Source organism: Oncorhynchus masou, chromosome 5, assembly GCF_036934945.1.
Source record: "Oncorhynchus masou masou isolate Uvic2021 chromosome 5, UVic_Omas_1.1, whole genome shotgun sequence".
Lineage (NCBI taxonomy): Eukaryota > Metazoa > Chordata > Actinopteri > Salmoniformes > Salmonidae > Oncorhynchus > Oncorhynchus masou.
Window position 1 is genome coordinate 78,243,928 of NC_088216.1, and position 20,138 is coordinate 78,264,065.

Here is a 20,138-nt window from a genome sequence, read left to right on the forward strand (position 1 = left end):
CGAATGCAAGTGGAAGGAATGAAGAAGGCGAATGCAAGTGGAAGGAATGAAGAAGGCAAATGCAAGTGAAAGGCAAATTGTTGCGTATTGAATCTCCCAAAGTCATCCACATGTTATAATACATTTGAAACAATAGCCTGCCAGTGTGTTCACTATTTCAGCACCATTTCCTGCTGCTTTTAGACAAGCGTGGAGAGTCATCTTGATAAATCAATCGATGTCAGATTTGTATTTTTACTGAATCTCTGTTTGGATATAGGTTAGGCTACAATTAGGCTGTGGAAATGTCGAGTTGGCTCATTCATTAGCACTGATCAGAACATTTTGTCAGCATGTTATGTAGTTTAAGAAGTGGATTGTTTTACACTTCACTCACAGCCGCTTAGTAGCCTACACGCGACCAAAAGCCTGTACTTGTCTTAATCAATGGGATTTTTTCTCATTGATTCTCCATCTGTATATTTGGTTAATTTTCTGGCTGGCAAACAATTGAGGTGGTAGTTCATCTATTCGTTTACTCATCTATCGCTGATCAGAACCATTTAGCATGCAATAATGTAGTCTTAATCAAGTGTAGGCCTATTATTTTGCTCCATCTCATAAAGGCAACTCCAAAAGCCTGCAGAGGTTGTGGAATACAAACACGACTCAAATGCATTTTGAAAATATAGATTGCTATTATTTTCTATCGGTATCATGATATTCTCAATGTAAGACCCTACGCCTGCTCCCTAACAAAGTGAATGTGAGGGTAGGAAACAGATGAAATGTGGATTTAAAAAAATTAAAAACATGGGCTTGTTTCAAAATATCACTTTTTTTATATGACAGCGGTTCCAAATGTTGCCGTGACACAAAAGTTGTGTGGGAAATATATGACTTGTATTCGATTGTTATATTTCCTTATATTCTTAACCCATTATAAAATATGTTTTTTGACTGTGATCAGGGTAGCCTACTTAGTGTCTTGTCTGTTTAATGAACAAAATCACTATTGATTTCCTGTGCAGCCATGTAGCCTATAGGCTGCACAGACCAGTAACATCATTTAACAAAAAATGTGCCATTCTATTCTTTTGAAAATATATTTTAGTCTAATAATGTTTCTTAAAACCTGCCCAAAAACACATTAATAAATGGATTTCTTTGTAATGGTGTATATTCAATGGATTTATTCAAATATATGTCCACCCACATTGGCACACTCCTAAACTTGCCGTGACAAACAAGGTACATATAAAAGGCTTGTCCCGGAAAGAATGTGGTCAAAATGGGACTGTATGAATTTGTCTCTAAAAAACATTGCCAGATTTTTATTATTTTGGCAACATACCGTTAAGTCTGTCTGTCAAGGGTATAGAGTATATGTTGCATTGTGTTATCAGCTACTTACACACTCTTTCGGCCACCATATATGGCCATAACTTCAAGGAAAAGGGGCTTGGTGAATTTGTCTATGGGGGCAATTGGACTGCAGTTTTCTTTGCTTTTGATGTTTAACTGGCATTGTGCCCTACGAAATTGAGCCTGGGCTGGCCTGGGAACAGCCCTTTGAAAATGACTGAGTGGAGGTGTTAGCCTATTGTCGTAGTGACAGGCCCTCTATCAACCTGAAGCTGACCCTTCTAACAGGGTGTGGCTCTGTGGAAAACTGGCATCATCAAAGCAAGCTACATCCTCAGGTCTGATATACTATCCAAGTACAGTGCTGTTGAACAGAGGTGTCGTTTGCCTGTTCTGGATCCAACGTTTCCCACGAGACTTGGAACTGGCAATGCAAGACGAGCCAGTTAAGACTGTTACTATCCTAGATCTGAACGAGTACCCACGAGTGGCCCTCCTAGCTGTTGGTTCTTGGATGGTCTTCAAGTCCTGCTATCCAATCCACTGAACTGAACTACTAACTACCTGGCTGGGACAGAGCTTAGATGGAGATGCTGCTTCTGTGCTGTGACATTCATGGAATTTTGGAGGACAGTTATTTGTCAGTCAAATGACCGCAGGTCACCGTTATAATTGTCAGTTTGTTATTTAATACACACATTCTTCCCCCCACCTCCACTCTTGACTGCAGGGAGGGGACGTTGCCTAGGAAACCAAAGACTTGATTGCTACAACACCTTGCTTGCTTCAGCAAGGAGCAACACATTTTCATCACGTTGTGTAAAGTGTCCATGTTACCGCGGAAATGGACTCAACCGCACAAATTTCCGGCCAACCCGTTGTCAGTCAGATGTTCGTTCCAGTTTATTTTTTTCATACCGGTTATGACAGCGCAGCAGGGTAGCCTAGTGGTTGGAGTGTTGGACTAGTAACCGGAAGGTTGCAAGTTCAAACCCCCGAGCTGACAAGGTACAAATCTGTCGTTCTGCCCCTGAACAGGCAGTTAACCCACTGTTCCTCGGCCGTCATTGAAAATAAGAATTTGTTCTTAACTGACTTGCCTAGTTAAATAAAGGTCAAATAAAATTAAAAAATGATGGTCTTCATCCATAATTGTCAGATACACAATTATACGGTAATTGTGCCATCCCTATTCTGCGCCAAGTCATACAGTACTCTTGAAATCTACAAATGGATATGGTTAGGCCTCATTTCATTCTCAAACCTTGGAAACAAAACAGACCCATGAAATAAGATATTAAATCATACACGATTTTGGCTTAACTGCGGTGCACAACAAGTTGTTGGAGAGCAGCAGTTGAGGTGTAGGGAGTGAATGTGCAGTGAAACAAACCGGCGCCTCGACCACCAGACCCAGGCATCCCATGAGCCTCGTTGTTGACAGAGACGAGAGGCAGCGACTACACCAGAGGTCAACCAGGTCAGAGTACATAATAACATGCATACAGCCAACGGTGTTTTGCTGGATTGCTGATGCTATGTGTATTTGGTAATGAGAGGCACTGAAGCCATGCATACACATCTCAATAATTGAATTGTTCCCATTAAAACTCTAACTTCTAATTTAAACAGATCCAGGCCAGTATCAAACAATTATTCTAGGATCAGTGGAAGAGAAGTGCAGGACTTACTGCTTTGACAAAGACACCCATGAGCTCAGGGAACTGGTGTGTGAGCATGGCCAGCATGGCTGTGAAGGAGCAAAGGCCCGCTGTGAAGAGGATGAAGAAGGGAAGCTCTTTCTTCGGGTACACAGACACCTCATGGAAGGCTGCAGAAGAGAAGGAGAGTGAGAGAGGTGGGGTGGGGGTAGAGAGGCACATATCATGAGTGGACAGCAGAATTGACCATTGCATTGAGTATACTGTATAGTAGTGACTTGTCCTACTTACTCGGCAGCAGTTCCCGATCTGCTGTTTCTGTGCACCCAGGGTAGGGGTAAAACAGGTGACCCTTCTCTAGAGGGTAGGGAATTATCCGAAAAGCTGCAGGAGAGAAATGCAGAAAAAAAACACATCAATGACTTTCAATGCGAGTGCATAATCCTTTAACTAAATCAACCAATTAACCCACTAATTCATCAATCAATCAATGTCCTACACCTAGTACGTACTGCCTTCCCAGGTGCAGTGCAGCAGGTTTAAGGCTCCCTCGGCCCTCTTCCAATGCTGCAGGTGAAAAAAGGCGTAGGCCACCGCCTCGCTGTCCCCCCTCTTCAGGATGTGTTCTGGAGGCAGGATCAGACTCTTCATCTCTAATAAATACTACAGTCAAAGAGGGAGACAGGATCAGACTCTTCATCTCTAATAAATACTAGACAGAGGGAGACAGGATCAGACTCTTCATCTCTAATAAATACTACAGTCAGAGGGAGACAGGATCAGACTCTTCATCTCTAATAAATACTAGACAGAGGGAGACAGGATCAGACTCTTCATCTCTAATAAATACTAGACAGAGGGAGACAGGATCAGACTCTTCATCTCTAATAAATACTACAGTCAGAGGGAGACAGGATCAGACTCTTCATCTCTAATAAATACTAGACAGAGGGAGACAGGATCAGACTCTTCATCTCTAATAAATACTACAGTCACAGAGGGAGACAGGATCAGACTCTTCATCTCTAATAAATACTACAGACAGAGGGAGACAGGATCAGACTCTTCATCTCTAATAAATACTACAGACACAGAGGGAGACAGGATCAGACTCTTCATCTCTAATAAATACTACAGTCACAGAGGGAGACAGGATCAGACTCTTCATCTCTAATAAATACTACAGACAGAGGGAGACAGGATCAGACTCTTCATCTCTAATAAATACTAGACAGAGGGAGACAGGATCAGACTCTTCATCTCTAATAAATACTACAGTCAAAGGGAGACAGGATCAGACTCTTCATCTCTAATAAATACTACAGACAGAGGGAGACAGGATCAGACTCTTCATCTCTAATAAATACTAGACAGAGGGAGACAGGATCAGACTCTTCATCTCTAATAAATACTAGACAGAGGGAGACAGGATCAGACTCTTCATCTCTAATAAATACTACAGTCAGAGGGAGACAGGATCAGACTCTTCATCTCTAATAAATACTACAGTCACAGAGGGAGACAGGATCAGACTCTTCATCTCTAATAAATACTACAGACAGAGGGAGACAGGATCAGACTCTTCATCTCTAATAAATACTACAGTCACAGAGGGAGACAGGATCAGACTCTTCATCTCTAATAAATACTACAGACAGAGGGAGACAGGATCAGACTCTTCATCTCTAATAAATACTAGACAGAGGGAGACAGGATCAGACTCTTCATCTCTAATAAATACTAGACAGAGGGAGACAGGATCAGACTCTTCATCTCTAATAAATACTACAGACAGAGGGAGACAGGATCAGACTCTTCATCTCTAATAAATACTACAGTCAGAGGGAGACAGGATCAGACTCTTCATCTCTAATAAATACTACAGACAGAGGGAGACAGGATCAGACTCTTCATCTCTAATAAATACTAGACAGAGGGAGACAGGATCAGACTCTTCATCTCTAATAAATACTAGACAGAGGGAGACAGGATCAGACTCTTCATCTCTAATAAATACTACAGTCAGAGGGAGACAGGATCAGACTCTTCATCTCTAATAAATACTACAGACAGAGGGAGACAGGATCAGACTCTTCATCTCTAATAAATACTACAGACAGAGGGAGACAGGATCAGACTCTTCATCTCTAATAAATACTAGACAGAGGGAGACAGGATCAGACTCTTCATCTCTAATAAATACTACAGACAGAGGGAGACAGGATCAGACTCTTCATCTCTAATAAATACTACAGACAGAGGGAGACAGGATCAGACTCTTCATCTCTAATAAATACTACAATCAAAAAGGGAGACAGGATCATAATATCCATCTCAAATAAATACTACAGACAGAGGGAGACAGGAAAGTAACATGATTAGATAACATTATAGTCAAAGGCATTTACATCATAGTTATTTAGCAGACACGGTGTGTGTGTGTGTGTGTGTGCATAGCGGCGTGGCTGTGGCGTTAATCCCCTCTGAACTGGTCCCCTGGGCTGTGGAGGCCGCGGGGGCCATTGGCGTTGGGCCTGCTGGATTCCCAGGACTATGAGTCTCAGTCTGACACTCTGGGAAGGTTACCATAAAGCTAATCCTGTCTAATCCCCCCCATGGTCACAAGCTCAGCCAACCAGCCAGCCCAGTGCAGAGCAGCCCAGTGCAGAGCAGCCCAGTGCAGAGCAGCCCAGTGCAGAGCCGCCCAGTGCAGAGCCGCCCTGGGGCGCACCCAGGGGCAGGAGAGGGAGACAAGCCCCAACCCTCTGCTCTTCTCTCAGAGACAGTTAGGTGGTGGTAGCTAGCTGGCTACAGTGTGGATGTGTTGGTGATGGGTATGCTTGGATAAGTGTTCAAACGTGTTCTGCACACAACACTCCTCACTGCTGTGTTTTATTTGACTGCCAAGTCGTGCGACTTTCATGTCCTCTCCAAAGTTGAGACTTTAACGTGGGTCAGCACTTACTGCAAAAAGGTGCTGGTCATTCTCTATACTGTTGCAAGCAGCACCTTTACCCAGGTATCCCAGAGTTTAATAAGAGGGTAGAGGTGATGTTTACCAAAGCATTTGACTGGCAGCTGTCCTGCCTGGCATGTCCTGGCATAAGGGTGGGTAACACCCCACCAGCCCATCCCCAGTCGCCTCTTTGTTGAAGAGATTGCGTTTCATTGACACTCCCCTTTTATCTTGGAACACTGATGAACTGGAGTTTAACTCATAAGCCTCCCTCAGATCTTCGGCATTGAGCACAATGGAACACTTCGACAATAATGACATAATCTAGCCATCGTCTCATTGGCTCACAGTGCTGGTGAGGATACAGATGACCTCTGAGGCCATCTACCATGTTAGGTCACCCTCAGGCATCTGTGGACAGTACTGGACAGATCCCGAGTAGGAGAATGATATTGACCATAGACACTGATCTTAGGTCAGTTTTGAATGGTTCCATCCGATGATTAGGGTCTGGTGAAGGGAAGCTGACCCTAGATCTGTGCTAAGGCTTCTTCCTACTAGAGTCAGTCTATAACTACTACTCTCGGTCTCAGGTGTTGCGTCATACCTGCTACTACCTATGTGAAGCCTCCATCCCCCTGAATCCTGAACAGAGCTGAGGAGGCCATCGCCACAACACAGGCTACCAGGCACAAAGAAGCCCACTCCAAAGGCGTGAGGAATTGTTACCACAGGAGTGTGATAAATTTAAAACACATTCAGGTGTCCTTAACACATGACCAGCTGGCTGCCCTCAGTCCGGTTGCTCAACCTTTCTACCGTACCTTGGAGTAGGGGGTAGAGAGTGCATGAGAGAGAGGGAAAAAGAAAGGGGCAGGGGAGATTGATTGGGACAGACAGAATAAAGGGTAGAGGTGGAGCAGGCATGGCGGTTGAGCACTGAAACAGCTGGGTGTGTGGAGCATTTAGTGCCGTCTGTTCATGTGATGTAGCGTGATGTCCATATATTATCCCTTCAGGCCTGCTGCGATGCTGGCCCTAACACTCCCCACGCCTGAACCAGAATACACAGAAATCTGGCCTTCATTACACTGCCCTTCCCAGGCTGCCTGGTGAGCTGGCTGGCTAGCTGGGGGCTAGCTGGGGGAGCTGGCTGGGGGACTGGCTGGCTGGCTAGCTGGGGGACTGGCTGGCTGGCTAGCTGGGGGCTAGCTGGGGGACTGGCTGGCTGGCTAGCTGGGGGGCTAGCTGGGGGACTGGCTGGAGGGCTGGCTGGCTAGCTGGGGGACTGGCTGGCTGGGGGACTGGCTGGGGACTGGCTGGCTGGCTGGGGACTGGCTGGGGGCTGGCTGGGGGACTGGCTGGGGGCTGGGGGCTGGCTGGGGGACTGGCTGGCTGGCTAGCTGGGGGACTGGCTGGCTGACTAGCTGGAGGGCTGGCTGGCTGGCTTGCTAGCTGGGGGACTGGCTGGCTGGCTAGCTGGGGGGCTGGCTGGCTAGCTTGCTGGTGGGGGGAGGGGGGTTAGCTGGCTGCTGAGGGGTCAAGTAGCCAAGGCCAAGAAAGGAATTGGGGTGGATGGGGAGGGGGGGTCTTACACGTTGATTGAAGCGGAGAATGTGGGGAAGCTGCTGGGAATGGAAGCCCACCCACAACAGAGCCAGATCAGCTCGCTCCAGTCCAGTGAACCACTGGTATCTGTGTGTGAACACTGGCTTCTGGGCAGAAAACAGCCCACGCCAGGCATGCCTCAGGCTCTACGACTACAGGTGCAGTCACTGACCATTTAGACAGACATAGACAGCGCTCCCCTGCGAAAGAGATACAGAAGATCTCAATGGCACTCAACTTGATAAATAAAGAAAGACAGGTCTGACACAAATAAATGGAAATATTCCCACTAACTGCTAAATTTCAGTCAACAACAGCCAAAAGCTTTCACTATAAGAACATTAGTGGAGTCAATGAGGTGAGTTGACACGGTGAGTCCACAGAACATGCTTCACTCCGACCGACATCCCTTTACAGGTCGTCACATCAACAGCGCTGCATGTCAGCGGCCATTTTGACAGCACAGCTGAGTTCCTCCTCCTCGGGTTGTCTCAGACTCAGAGCTCAGCCGGTCTGTCTGTCTGTCTATTATGAGACGTGAAGCCCATGTGAAAGACTGAGGGAGAGGCTGTGCTTCAACGGGACAGAGATTGACAGATAGGAGAGACTAATCTCTTCTACCTCAACAGTCTAGGGTATCACCAGTTGAAAGCAGAGGTACTGTAGATGTGAACTATCTCTGGGATCACTACTTTATAGTCTGACCCTCCCTGTGTGTATGTCAACGCCGTAGCGGGGGGGCAGCAGTGCCCCTGGGGGCAGGTGACACTCAGGATGAGGGACCTGTCATCAAAGCCTGGATCAAAGAGCTGAGTTTCCCCCTCTCTGCCTGTGACTACCACACATTGCAGCTCACACACACACAAGGAGCACACAGGATGCAACACACACAGACTACATTTTGCTGTAGGGGGTTCTGCGACCTGTGTGTGTGTGCATATGAGTGAGTGTGAGAGAGAGAGTGTGTTTTAGTATGGGGCATCCAAGCCTAATCCCTGTGGGAAGAGATGTGCAGGAATTGTTTCTGTCCGTCTACTGCGGGGAGAGATACATCAGAGGCAGGGGCCCCTTGTTGTCGCCCAGAGCCCAGACAGACGTATGATCAGGGAGGGTGCACTTCCTGTTCAGTAGGTAGAAAACGTTTTGAAACTAGGGATGTACTACCTGACCTTGTGCAATAATAACACAGATTTGTATTTTCCATTGCAAAACAATGTGCCGTACTGACCCAGATCTCACTATGAACTCTTTATAGTTCACTGATAGATAGCCATGACAAAGGAATAATAATTACACTAATAGTGTCTCTTTTAGTAAAATCCACTAAGTGTATGGTACCATGTTCTTCTGTGCAGCAGAGAGAGAGAGTAGAAGTGGCTCACAGGTCCAGTCCTGACAACAGCAGCTACGTTTACTATGCAGTGCAATATTGACACCCGCTGGCTAACATAGGTCATTACAGGTAATACAGTAGAGCAAAGTCAGCTCTGCAGTTATCACTCAAGAGGAGTATGGCGTACAGAGACAACTAAATAGCTATCACCTGTGTAAAATATGAGACTTTGCTCAAATAAAGCAAACTGTATATAAAGACAATGTCGTATATCAGTCGTGTTAACCCCACCATTGGTTCAGGTCAGGAGTTAGATAGGATACGCTAAGATGATCCTAGATCTGTACATTTCTCCCCACTAATGGTTAAGGTTAGGATTTGGATTGGGTAAACTGATACTAGATCTGTGACTGAGGGTCTGGACTGACCTTTGGCACATGTGGGTTAAACTCCACAGCTCTGTGTATAGCCTCCACAGCGTTCATCTCTGCAGTGCTCAGGCCCCGCCGGGATGCTGCCTCAGGAGAAAACCTGGGAGATAAGAGAAAGAGAGAGAAGACACACCCATGGTAAGACACAGGTGTCAGGACAGCTTTAAGTAGGAGATGTCATGCACTTCAGTCACAAATAGGGGGTTTGATGTCCCACAAACACATCTTAAAGATTAGTCTGACCTATAAAGACAGATGCATCCATGTCAAGTATAGATCATACTGTTTGTTTATATCTTAAAAATGTTACATTAAATCACAGTTCTGTCTTTCCACAGGAACATACTTCTCTGATACAGCCCGTGCTTTCAGCAGTGCAGATGTGTAGCATATAGTGGCTGACTTTGGCAAGCTGATATCTACAACGAGAACACATGACGGTTATTTCACTTTAAACTCAAACGAGGAGTCTGGAAATCATGAGTATCAAAATCAAATTTGTCACATGAGCCGAATACAAGCCCTTAAAACAACAATGCAGTTAAGAAATTAGAGTTAAGAAAATATTTACTACATAAATGACAGTAAAAAAATAAAGTGACAAAGGACTGGTTCAAAGTTGTAGTAGTTAGTTGGCTTGAATCCTGTTTTGCTGATGTGGTCCTGCGTGGCTCAGTTGGTAGCATGATGCTTTCAACGCCACGATCATGGCTTTGATTCCCACTGCCGGCCACAGACTCACTACTGTCGCCTTGGATAAAAGCATCTGCTACATGGCATATATCTTACCGTCATATTTGGCGAGGACTGCTTGTACATCAGCGTAGGCCTGCAGCTCCAGTAGTGCCTCCAGGAGGTTTTCATGTATATTCAACATTCCCAACAGTGGGAATTCTTTCATTAACTGGGAGAAGTAAGGAACAGTGAGTGAACGAAGGAATCATAAAAATGGCAGGACTAACCAGTATTAAAGGAGAATAGAAGAAGACTAAAGACAAAACTACACATATCAGGGCTACGTTCAGTAGTCAAACATACATGAACGTTGCAGATGGAAATTCTTCTAATAGAGCCATCATGATTCCTTGTCATTCTACATGTCAGAGGCATGTTTGTTCTACATAGCATATTTATATCCAAAGGTTCCAAAACATTGCGTACTGCTGAGTGCGCCCCAGGGCCTCCAGTTCAACAATACTTATAGTTGTTCTTCTTAACAGCGACTGGCTCAGACCTGGGACAACGTGTATGAACACTCCCTCTAGCCAATCAATGACATCAGCTACTAAGGAGCAAAGAAAAGCAGCCATAATGCAGAATTCAAGGCCCTGATTTGAACACCCCTGATTAAGGAAATGGCAACACTCACATCTCTCATCATTTTCACTGCCTCCTTGATGCGTCCCAGCTTGCGTGCACACATGGCCAGTCTGCGTTTGATGTACACCAGCAAGTTGATGTCTTTGCCAGCTATGGAAGAGAGGAAAATGAATACATTTTATTATAACAATCGCAACCCTGACTAATGCTTTTAAACTAAGGGTCAGAGGCCTAAGGCTTGTGACGGGGTCCTGTACTCTCTGTTCTCTCTTACCACTTCGCAGGGCTTGTTTAAACAGCCTCTCAGCCTCTGTGATGGTGGTGGCTTCCTCCTCTGCCAGTAGCACATAGGCAGCAGCACACCTAAAAACCACAGGGAAGACATTTGCTATGCAATCAAGTTCATAAGAATATACATACTTGTTTTAATGAATGAGAAACTTAATTTGGGATTTTCCTGAATGAGCATGCAGTCTTTTAAACAGAAACTGTTACGGTGGAACTCACTCGTGGTTCATCTCTATGGCCTGGTAAGCTGCTCTTATCCTGGCTTGGGGATTCCTCTCCCTCCAGGCCTTCTGCATCACTGTAACAGGCCAGAACCAGACAACAAATACTCAACTGAATGCATTACAAAGAGACGGATCCGGAAAATATCAACACAGGAGTAGGAATGAGGCCGATGAGGACCAAAGCAGTCTTTCAAAAGGAATTAAAGTGTTCTATTCCTTTGCAGACATTTACACTTTGGCTAACACTTTTCAATGATATGCTGATTAAAAAGTGTGGATTCTAACCAGTATCTTCAGCCTTGATTTGCTGAGTGTCACCAGTGAAGAAAGTCTGGTGGTCTTGAGCAGACAGGTTCATATCGTAGTACGTCAAAGGCTCCTTTCCAGTCACCCAGGTGTACCTTTAGATGGGTATAGTACAACAGGAAGACAGTGTTAGGCTGAAGTACAACACAGTGTTAGGCTGAAGTACAACATGAACATGGACAGTGTTAGGCTAAAGTACAACATGAAGACAGTGACATTCTGTGAGGTCTCACCCTACCTGCTGTATTCTGCTCCTCTGAATAGATTTAATGGATTCCTCCAAACTTTACACTCTGCAAAAGACAGTGTCATTGTATCATTACTTTGTTACATTGATGGCCTTGCAAACCTGAATCACATATTTAACCCACGGCCATTTTAGTTTTCTGTTGCAAAATGGGGAAACATTTTAGTTGGTGAAATGTTTACCTGAGACACTGGGTCTGGGCTCAGCCTCTCCGTTGACTGAGGAGAACAGGCCAGTGGTTGAGCTGCTCTCCACCCCACCTAGGAGGGGTCGCAGATGGCTAACAGACACCTGCTCGATGAATGAGGTTCCATACTTACGGAAGTACCACCACTCAAATATCTGGGGACAGGGGATTGGGACAGTCATACAGAGAGCAACGTACCGGTACACAAATCTTCTAAACAATTTATTTGATTATCATATCATTATTGTGCACTAACTGTACAATGAATATATGCTACCTTTGGTGTTGGTATTTGAAATCCACATTTCCAAATGTAGTGTCTACAATCAAACTACAAATAACTCTGTGATCATTACAACTCACCAAGATTAGGCCAGAGATGAGAGAGGATGTTCCAGTGAGTGCCACATAGAATTTAGGGGTCAGTGTATTCAAGAACACAGATGCTGAAACAACAATGAACGCTATGTTAGCTCAAACACATCGCACAAAAAATGAATGACACTTGCCTAACAGAGATTCAGACTGGCAACTCTGATGGTAGCTAGTAGCTTGCTGATCATGCAGAGCCGACCACACCGACAGATGCTGACTGAGTCGGTGTGTGATGTTGAAGTACCATGATGTTAATGTTATAGCTATAGCTAATGTTATGTAACAAGCTAATAGACACACTGACGAATAAACTTCCGCGGACGGCAGGTAGACTAGTGGTTAGAGCGTTGGATTAGTAACCGAAAGGTGGCTAGATCCAATCCCAGAGATGACAAGGTAAACATCTGTCTTTTTGCCTCTGAACAAGGCAGTTAACCCACTGTCCATAGGCCGTCATTGGAAATAAGAATTTGTTCTTAACCGACTTGCTTATAGTTAAATAGTTTTTTTAATGCAATTCTATCTAGTATTATGCATTGTTTGAATGATGTAAGCTAACGTTAGCTAGCTGGCTAGTTATGCACAAGCGTAACATTAACAGCAAGTAGCTAAATTAGCTAACGTAGATAGCTAGTAGCCACATTAGCTAACTAATATGTCTCGCTACCATTCAAAAAATAAACCAACCTGGGATATGTTTTTGTGCAATGTGTTGTCATACAGTTAGCCAGCCTCCTGTCAAACTTTCAGTTCCTCCACTGTCTCTCGATTTTTATTTGCTAGTTCGCTAACGTTAGAAGGCTGGCTAGCTAGCTACATTACACTCTTAGAAAGCTAGCGTTAGCTAACTCACCTGAGGTAAGAGTGTCCTGCAGTTTCAAGGGGCTTCGCAGAACATAGATCATAGTTAAAACCATAGCAAACCAAACGGCACATATGTATGTCCATGACCAGGACAACCATGATTTTAATTTATCTGTAAATCCAAGAGATTGAGGATTACTGCTGGTCGCGTCCTCCATGTTTTTAACGGATGGCTGTAAACAGAGGAATCATGTGCCAGTGGCACTGTCAAGATCCGCTTCCTCACCGTCCGCTGCAGTCAGTCGCGGATCAGAAGAGGTTTGTCTCATGAGCCAAGATGGCCGATTTCGAAGAACAGCTCACTGAGGAAGAGAAGGTATAGTCTTGAGAAGCTTTGCTCATTGTTTTACGAAGTTTAGTAAATTCGGTTGTTTGTGTCCTTACTCAAATATTTTGGCCGCAAAAAAAAAAAATGTTTGCTAAGCTACAACTAGCTCGCTAAACTAACACTACACTCTAGCTACAGTTAGCGAACAAACTGACACGGGAATACATTGTATCACCGAGTTAAATACAGTAGCTAGATACAACTCCATACACCATGCTAAAACATACCATACACAAGAAGCAGTTTGCTTACTGCTTAGCTAGCTAAAATGTTTGTAAATGTTAGCCATGCTCCTTAGCCAAATATTAGCTAGTACAGTATGTGCCTTAGCATTGTCAAGTCTGACTTTAACTGGGCTTTGCCACATTTGGGCTTTTGCACGGTGGCTAGCTAACATTACAATGGCAATTGTCCCTCTGGGTCAGGTAGTTACTATCTAGCAATACATGATCATACAATTGTTCATGGGTTATTTGCAAATGTCTTTAGTCTAAAAACATATGAACCTATATGCTAGAAAAGGCCACTACTTCCTGTATTGATTGCAACAGCCTCCACACCCTGCTAGAAACAATTGTGAATATATTAGGCATACTTTATAATCCCATTTTCTGTCTTGGGATGGCCCCTGGCCTATTAACTGTAACGCATTACAACACAAACTTTCGATTGACCAATTATTTGGTGTAGGAATCATTGAAGTCATGATTTCATGAAAAAGTCCACAAATACATACAACCCTATTTACAAGACTTCTGAAGGTCATACACGATAAAAGTGATTGTGAGCATTTTCAACTAATTGAGATTGAATCACCAAAAACTAAACAACCTTAATATGAGTGCTTGGGTTTGACCATTGTTGCTGTCAGCAGCATGCAGATAGATACATGTTTGAGGCTGCTTACTGGTGTCTCGCATTCCTGCCGCTTCAGTGGCAGGCCCACAGCAGGGATGCGGTCAGATACATGTACAGACCAGTAGAATGGGCATAGGTATTTTGTAAATACAATACTTAGCATGAGAAGGAACAGTGTTTGGGAGCATCTAATTATATGGCAACAGCGCACACACACACCAGAAGTTCCAGAACCTGTTGGTAGTGTTGCAATGTACTGTGAAGTGTTGTGTGTAACCCATGCAACCTTTGGGTCTGTTTCTGGACATGAAGACATACATTAGGGCCTAAAATACTGACGTTCTGCGTACTGATTTCAGTGCAACTCTAGACTTTCAGGTTCAGGGGAGCCCTAATGAAGATTGCCTAGTCCCCCCCTCCTCACTGTTTTTGGTTCTGATCTGACACCACATGCTTACACATGCATTACAGCTGCTAAGAAAAGCTCTTGCCGTCTAAGGAGTGGCATGGGCAGTGCAGAGGTAGGCTAGTCAGGAAGCCAAGTTAGTCACTGCTCTCTGCTTCACCCTAGTGGCCAGTGTAATAATGACTTGGCTGCATAATTACACTGTCTCTGGGTCTCATATCAGTGGTAGAAATATTCATATACTGCATATGCAATATCTTTTCAAGTTTTATTAGTCGTGTGTACAGGATACACATGGTATGCACCATAAAATGAAATGCTTACTTGCAGGTCTCTTCTCGACAATGCAACATAAATAAGAAAATATAAGAATATGAACATAAAGCAAATGACGAGGTAGAATAGAGTAAACATTTTATCATATAGTACCAAAAATGTTCTGTTGGTACTCAGGTGTAAAAGCTGTCTAGCCAAAAAGTGGATAGTTGCCTCTTTACCTCGTATTTTCTTTCCCTCAGGTGCGCATTGCGGCTAATTTTGTCGTCCATGCTCCACCTGGAGAATTCAATGAAGTCTTCAACGGTGAGTGTGCTTAGAAATCTTATTCTTTGTACTATTTGTTTATTTACCAATACACTTGATTTGTTATATAGTCTGTTAAGGCATTGGCAATCTCTTGATAAAGCAGTCTCTTGGTTTCAGATGTGCGGCTACTGCTCAACAATGACAATCTTCTCAGGGAGGGTGCAGCACAGTGAGTAGTATTTTATTGATTTATTTACTGTATTGTTATGCAAATTTGTGTGTTAAATGCTGTATTTTGTTTTTTTTCTCCATTGCAAAACAGTGCCTTTGCCCAGTACAACATGGATCAGTTCACCCTTGCCAAACTTGAAGGGTATGATGATCAGGTAAGATGCTCAGTCATTTGAGCTGTGACTCCTTCCCAGATGTTTTGAGTCTTGTTGGTTTCATACTGTGATATATACAATGAGTGTACAAAACATTAAGGACACCTTCCTAATATTGCGTTGCACCATCCCATTTTGCCCTCAGAACAGCCTCAATTCGCCGGGGCATGGACTCTACAAGGTGTCAGGCATCCCACAAGGATGCTGGCCCATGTTGACTCCAATGCTTCCCACAGTTGTGTCAAGTTGTCTGGATGTCCTTTGGGTGGTGGACTATTCTTTATACACACGGGAAACTGTTGCGGGTGAAAAACCCAGCAGCGTTGCAGTTCTTGACACACACCGGTGTGCCTGGCACCTACTACCATACCTACCCTGTTCAACGGCACATACATCTTTTGTCTTGCCCATTCCCCAGCTGAATGGTACACATACACAATCCATGTCTATTGTCTCAAGGCTTACAAATCCTCCTTTAACCTGTCTCCTCCCCTTCATCTACACTGATTGAAGTGTAGGGTAGCCTAGTGGTTAGAGCGTTGGACTAGTAACCGGAAGGTTGCAAGTTCAAACCCCCGAGCTGACAAGGTACAAATCTGTCGTTCTGCCCCTGAACAGGCAGTTAACCCACTGTTCCTCGGCCGTCATTGAAAATAAGAATTTGTTCTTAACTGACTTGCCTAGTTAAATAAAGGTCAAATTTAAAAATAAAAAAAATTTAAAGTGGATTTAACAAGTGACATCAGTAAGGGATCGTAGCTTTCACCTGGATTCACCTGGTCAGTCTTTTTCATGAAAAGAGTAGGGGTCCTTAATGTTTTTTGCAGTCAGTGTAGATTGAACGCATCATTAAAATATAGTTTTTCTTCTGGATAAAAAGGTGGCTTAGGTGGTGGGCGTGGCAGGGGGCATGGCAGTGGTTGCTGTTGCAAAATGTTAAAATTTTAATGCCCCCCATCTTGGTGATAAAGCATTTTTAAGCCTGGAATTATCAGAATTTCTCCATGGAGCCAAGATAAATCTTTGCAGTTTAAAGCACATTTCCAGGGATTCTACATATTCTGCAATGGAACTGAGAGAGAATTCCGCAATTTAAAGTTATTTTCCTGTGCATTTTGCCATGGCTAATGCTGTGTTCCTTTGCCTAGACATAATAGCAAAATCAATACTGTTAAAGTCATTGTTTTTGGATTTCAATTCCACTGACTGTCTAGCTTTTATCTTGGTAGTTTTAGTTCTCAAATATTATATTAGAATAAAAAATATAGATCCATTATCTTTTTATATCTGGTTTTAGTCATTTAAATTCACACTGAAAGCGTTTATGCTGAAAGCGTTTTTCCATCCCGAAAGTGTGTATATATAAAAACTTTTTTCTAATTAATATATATCCATTATAAACTTTTTTTTTACAGACAGTTTGGACTTAGGTGTCCTGCAAAAACACTTAGGCCTGCCCAAGAGTTTTTATGGCAGAAAAATCCCTGTAAGATCAATGCAGCAACTGAGGACCTCTATCTGTGTCCCTGTGATCCATTTCCCCTCCAGGTGCTGATCACAGAGCATGGAGACCTGGGCAATGGCCGTTTCTTTGACCCCCGCAACAAGCGGTCATTCAAATTTGACCACCTGAGGAAGGAGGCCAGTGACCCCCAGCCCCATGAGGGAGAGGCAGCTCTCAGACCCTGGAGAGACGCGTGTGACAGCGCTCTGAGGGCCTACGTCAAGGAGCACTACCCCAGCGGCGTCTGCACTGTACGTCCCGTCTTTCACCTGCAGAACACAATAACGTTATCTTTCACATGAGCATGTTATTGACAGCACCTTGTTTTATTTATCACAGGTTTATGGGAAAACTATTGACGGCCAGCAAACCATAATTGCTTGCATTGAAGGTCATCAATTTCAACCAAAGAACTTCTGGTAAGTGTAGTCTCATGGTTACCAATCATTTTTCTATCTAACCTTTCATTTATCAGGGAAGGAGTACACTAAAATGTGCATTTTGAAGCATTATACTACATGTCCATTGTTTTGTATTAAACGTGTAATTCTGTCTATAATAGTGCCTTAGACATAACGCAAATGCACTATAAATTTGGGAAAGGACTAATATTTGATTTCTGTTCTCAGGAATGGTCGTTGTCGGTCTGAATGGAAGTTCAGCATCTCCCAATCTACAGCTCAAGTCGTTGGGGTCCTCAAAATACAGGTAGGCTAGTCGTGTCCATCTCCAAGGGTTGTCAGGCTGTCTAAAAGCCTGTTCAAAGACAACTGGTTGGGCACAGGTAGCCTGCAGAATGTTAGCTTGTGAGATCGGGATCGTTCGTACGAGGCTAGGGCACAGGCCCATGCAAGTTAAATTGATGAACTGAAAATGGATATTGCTTTGTCATATGGTATATAGTCTCCCTCACCCGCCATCTTGTGGTTGCAGGTGCATTACTACGAGGATGGAAATGTGCAGCTGGTCAGCCACAAGGAAGTACAGGAATCCCTCACTGTAAATGTGAGTTCCCCTTTCAGTAGGATATTTTGGACCTGAACATAAGCATTCAAAGAGAGAAGGGTGTAAAACCTTTTCAGGGTTCTACAGAAATCCTGGTTGTAGAATTCCAGATGTCCTGCTTATTTCCTCCTGATTCTGGGAATCCTCAAATGTATTGAATGTTGCAGGAATTTTGCAACCCTAGTGCTGTTCATTAGTGCAAGAGAAGTAGGATGAAGTAAAATAACAAGTGAAATGTCCTTTATGATAAAGAGAGATGGTCTTCAATCTGTCAAGTTTACAGGCAATTCAATTGTCAAAAGCATTCATTGTCTTGTTTTGGCAGAGTGAGACTCAGACTGCAAAGGAGTTTGTGAAAATCATTGAGGATGCAGAAAATGAATACCAGGTATGCAACATGTTTCCTCACAGTAATATTAGCATAATTGGAATAAATCAGTTTAATGTATTTTTTTCCCTCAATGAGGGAGGCAAGAGTCTAAACATTTGTTTTCCTTGTTTCCAGACGGCCATCAGTGAGAACTACCAGACCATGTCTGACACCACATTCAAAGCCTTGCGCCGGCAGCTTCCTGTCACCCGCACCAAGATTGACTGGAACAAGATCCTCAGCTACAAGATTGGCAAGGAGATGCAGAATGCTTAGAGGACAGTGTGTCAGTCATTGTTACTGTGTTACTGCAAAGACAGAGAGGGTAGGGGAAAAAATGATACTCTATTCTGTCTTTGTTAAAGAATGCCACGGTTTGATTTGGTGTATGGAGTTGGTATGCTTTCTTCAGGCGCATTAGGAGGGATGGCTTCATTTTAAGAGGACATTTTGGATTGTTTAGCTCTCGCTCATTTGCAAATTTTTCATTTGAACAAAATGCCTTTAGTGACACTGAAAGTTTGGATTACATGGGTCAACCTCGCTCTCACACACCGATGCTTCAAAAATCAGAGTCATATCCTCATACCCCTCATTTGGTTGACTTTGTGTCTGGGGGCCACAGGTAGTCATCCGTTTAAGCCCATTTCGTAACCCACTATGGCCGGGATTCAAACAAATGCAGATAAACGACCCTGTGCATTGTGGTTCATCTTTAAAGGCGATTTCTGACTCAGCTGCCATCCGCTGCGTGATGTCTGGGAAATTGCCTTTAAAAGTCTATCGCTGTGTGCAGGTCATTGGATTGAATCATGACCTATATTTTAGATTGGCCAAGACCTATATATCTGTAACCCAAGGTCTCCTCCAAGTGAGGTGTATCCTCCTAAGTGACTACATTTGTACACCCTCTTAAAAAAGTTCTAAGTATCAGCTCTGTCCCCTGCAAGCTTTCCCGTTGGAAAGAGCTGTACTTGTACAAAGGTTTAATCAGGCCTAAACAAGCAGAGCACCATCAGTATCCACTATCAGTGATTCGGCCAACTTAATATATAATATACCTATATTCCTCCTTACCGCCCACATGCCTTCCTTTAGCTTTTTGCTATATTTTTTTATACAAAATGTAAGAACATGTATAATTCAAAGGAATAAAGAAGTTGCACCAAATACTATGCTGTAACTATTGTCATCATTAACCGTTAACCATAAATAGCGTTTTACTTACCAGTATGTAGAAATATGCTGATTGGAAAATAATCTGATTTGGTGCCAAATGTGTATGTGTATAAATGCTGGCTAGCACAGCAAAAAGTAAAAGGGACATTTGAATAAAGAAACAGATTATTGTATATCACTTTAATCACCTTAAAATGCGCCTCTTGACGTTTTGTGTCGGTATATTTCATCTGCATTGTCTGCACATTTTGTGTCGAATGTAAAACCATGTTGGACAAAAACACAATTATTCTCTGCTTTCAGTCCCTTTCACTGAACGCTTCGATATGACCTTACCTTCATTATACCGGCATGATAAATCTTATCTTCACATGCTGTTGTGCTGCTTTAGTGAAAACATTTACGCCCCATTTTAGATTAACATTTTTCATTT

General features: G+C 43.5%; 2 protein-coding genes across 3 annotated transcripts in view; one reads left to right on the plus strand and one right to left on the minus strand.

The window, feature by feature from the left end:
• Positions 1–13,373, minus strand: part of LOC135540317 (suppressor of tumorigenicity 7 protein-like) — a 35,924-nt gene extending 22,551 nt beyond the window's left edge. For both annotated transcript variants that reach the window (XM_064966904.1, XM_064966905.1), the window contains exons 1-14: positions 13,134–13,373; positions 12,269–12,351; positions 11,901–12,060; positions 11,710–11,764; positions 11,451–11,566; positions 11,161–11,239; positions 10,928–11,016; positions 10,703–10,803; positions 10,123–10,237; positions 9,680–9,752; positions 9,331–9,433; positions 3,518–3,668; positions 3,297–3,389; positions 3,036–3,175 (exon numbers count right to left, since the gene is read on the minus strand). In XM_064966904.1, the coding sequence (XP_064822976.1) occupies positions 3,036–3,175; positions 3,297–3,389; positions 3,518–3,668; positions 9,331–9,433; positions 9,680–9,752; positions 10,123–10,237; positions 10,703–10,803; positions 10,928–11,016; positions 11,161–11,239; positions 11,451–11,566; positions 11,710–11,764; positions 11,901–12,060; positions 12,269–12,351; positions 13,134–13,302 (1,527 nt within the window). In that variant the 5' untranslated portion in view covers positions 13,303–13,373. The remainder of the gene's footprint in view (positions 1–3,035; positions 3,176–3,296; positions 3,390–3,517; positions 3,669–9,330; positions 9,434–9,679; positions 9,753–10,122; positions 10,238–10,702; positions 10,804–10,927; positions 11,017–11,160; positions 11,240–11,450; positions 11,567–11,709; positions 11,765–11,900; positions 12,061–12,268; positions 12,352–13,133) is intronic.
• LOC135540318 (F-actin-capping protein subunit alpha-1) lies at positions 13,353–18,863 on the plus strand. Its single transcript, XM_064966906.1, has 10 exons — positions 13,353–13,460; positions 15,255–15,318; positions 15,439–15,490; positions 15,584–15,647; positions 17,196–17,402; positions 17,491–17,570; positions 17,781–17,859; positions 18,085–18,156; positions 18,482–18,544; positions 18,662–18,863. Exons 1-10 carry the CDS (start codon positions 13,422–13,424, stop codon positions 18,800–18,802), a joined length of 861 nt encoding a protein of 286 aa, XP_064822978.1. The 5' UTR covers positions 13,353–13,421; the 3' UTR covers positions 18,803–18,863.
• The last annotated feature ends 1,275 nt before the right edge of the window (positions 18,864–20,138 follow it).

What these genes read in the sequence shown, in the direction of transcription:
- LOC135540318 (XM_064966906.1), top strand. Translation starts at nt 13,422, where the DNA reads ATGGCCGATTTCGAAGAACAGCTCACTGAGGAAGAGAAG. An exon ending in ACCCCAGCGGCGTCTGCACT is followed by an intron (nt 17,403 to 17,490) that starts GTACGTCCCGTC and finishes TATTTATCACAG; the next exon opens with GTTTATGGGAAAACTATTGA. An exon ending in ATGCAGAAAATGAATACCAG is followed by an intron (nt 18,545 to 18,661) that starts GTATGCAACATG and finishes CCTTGTTTCCAG; the next exon opens with ACGGCCATCAGTGAGAACTA.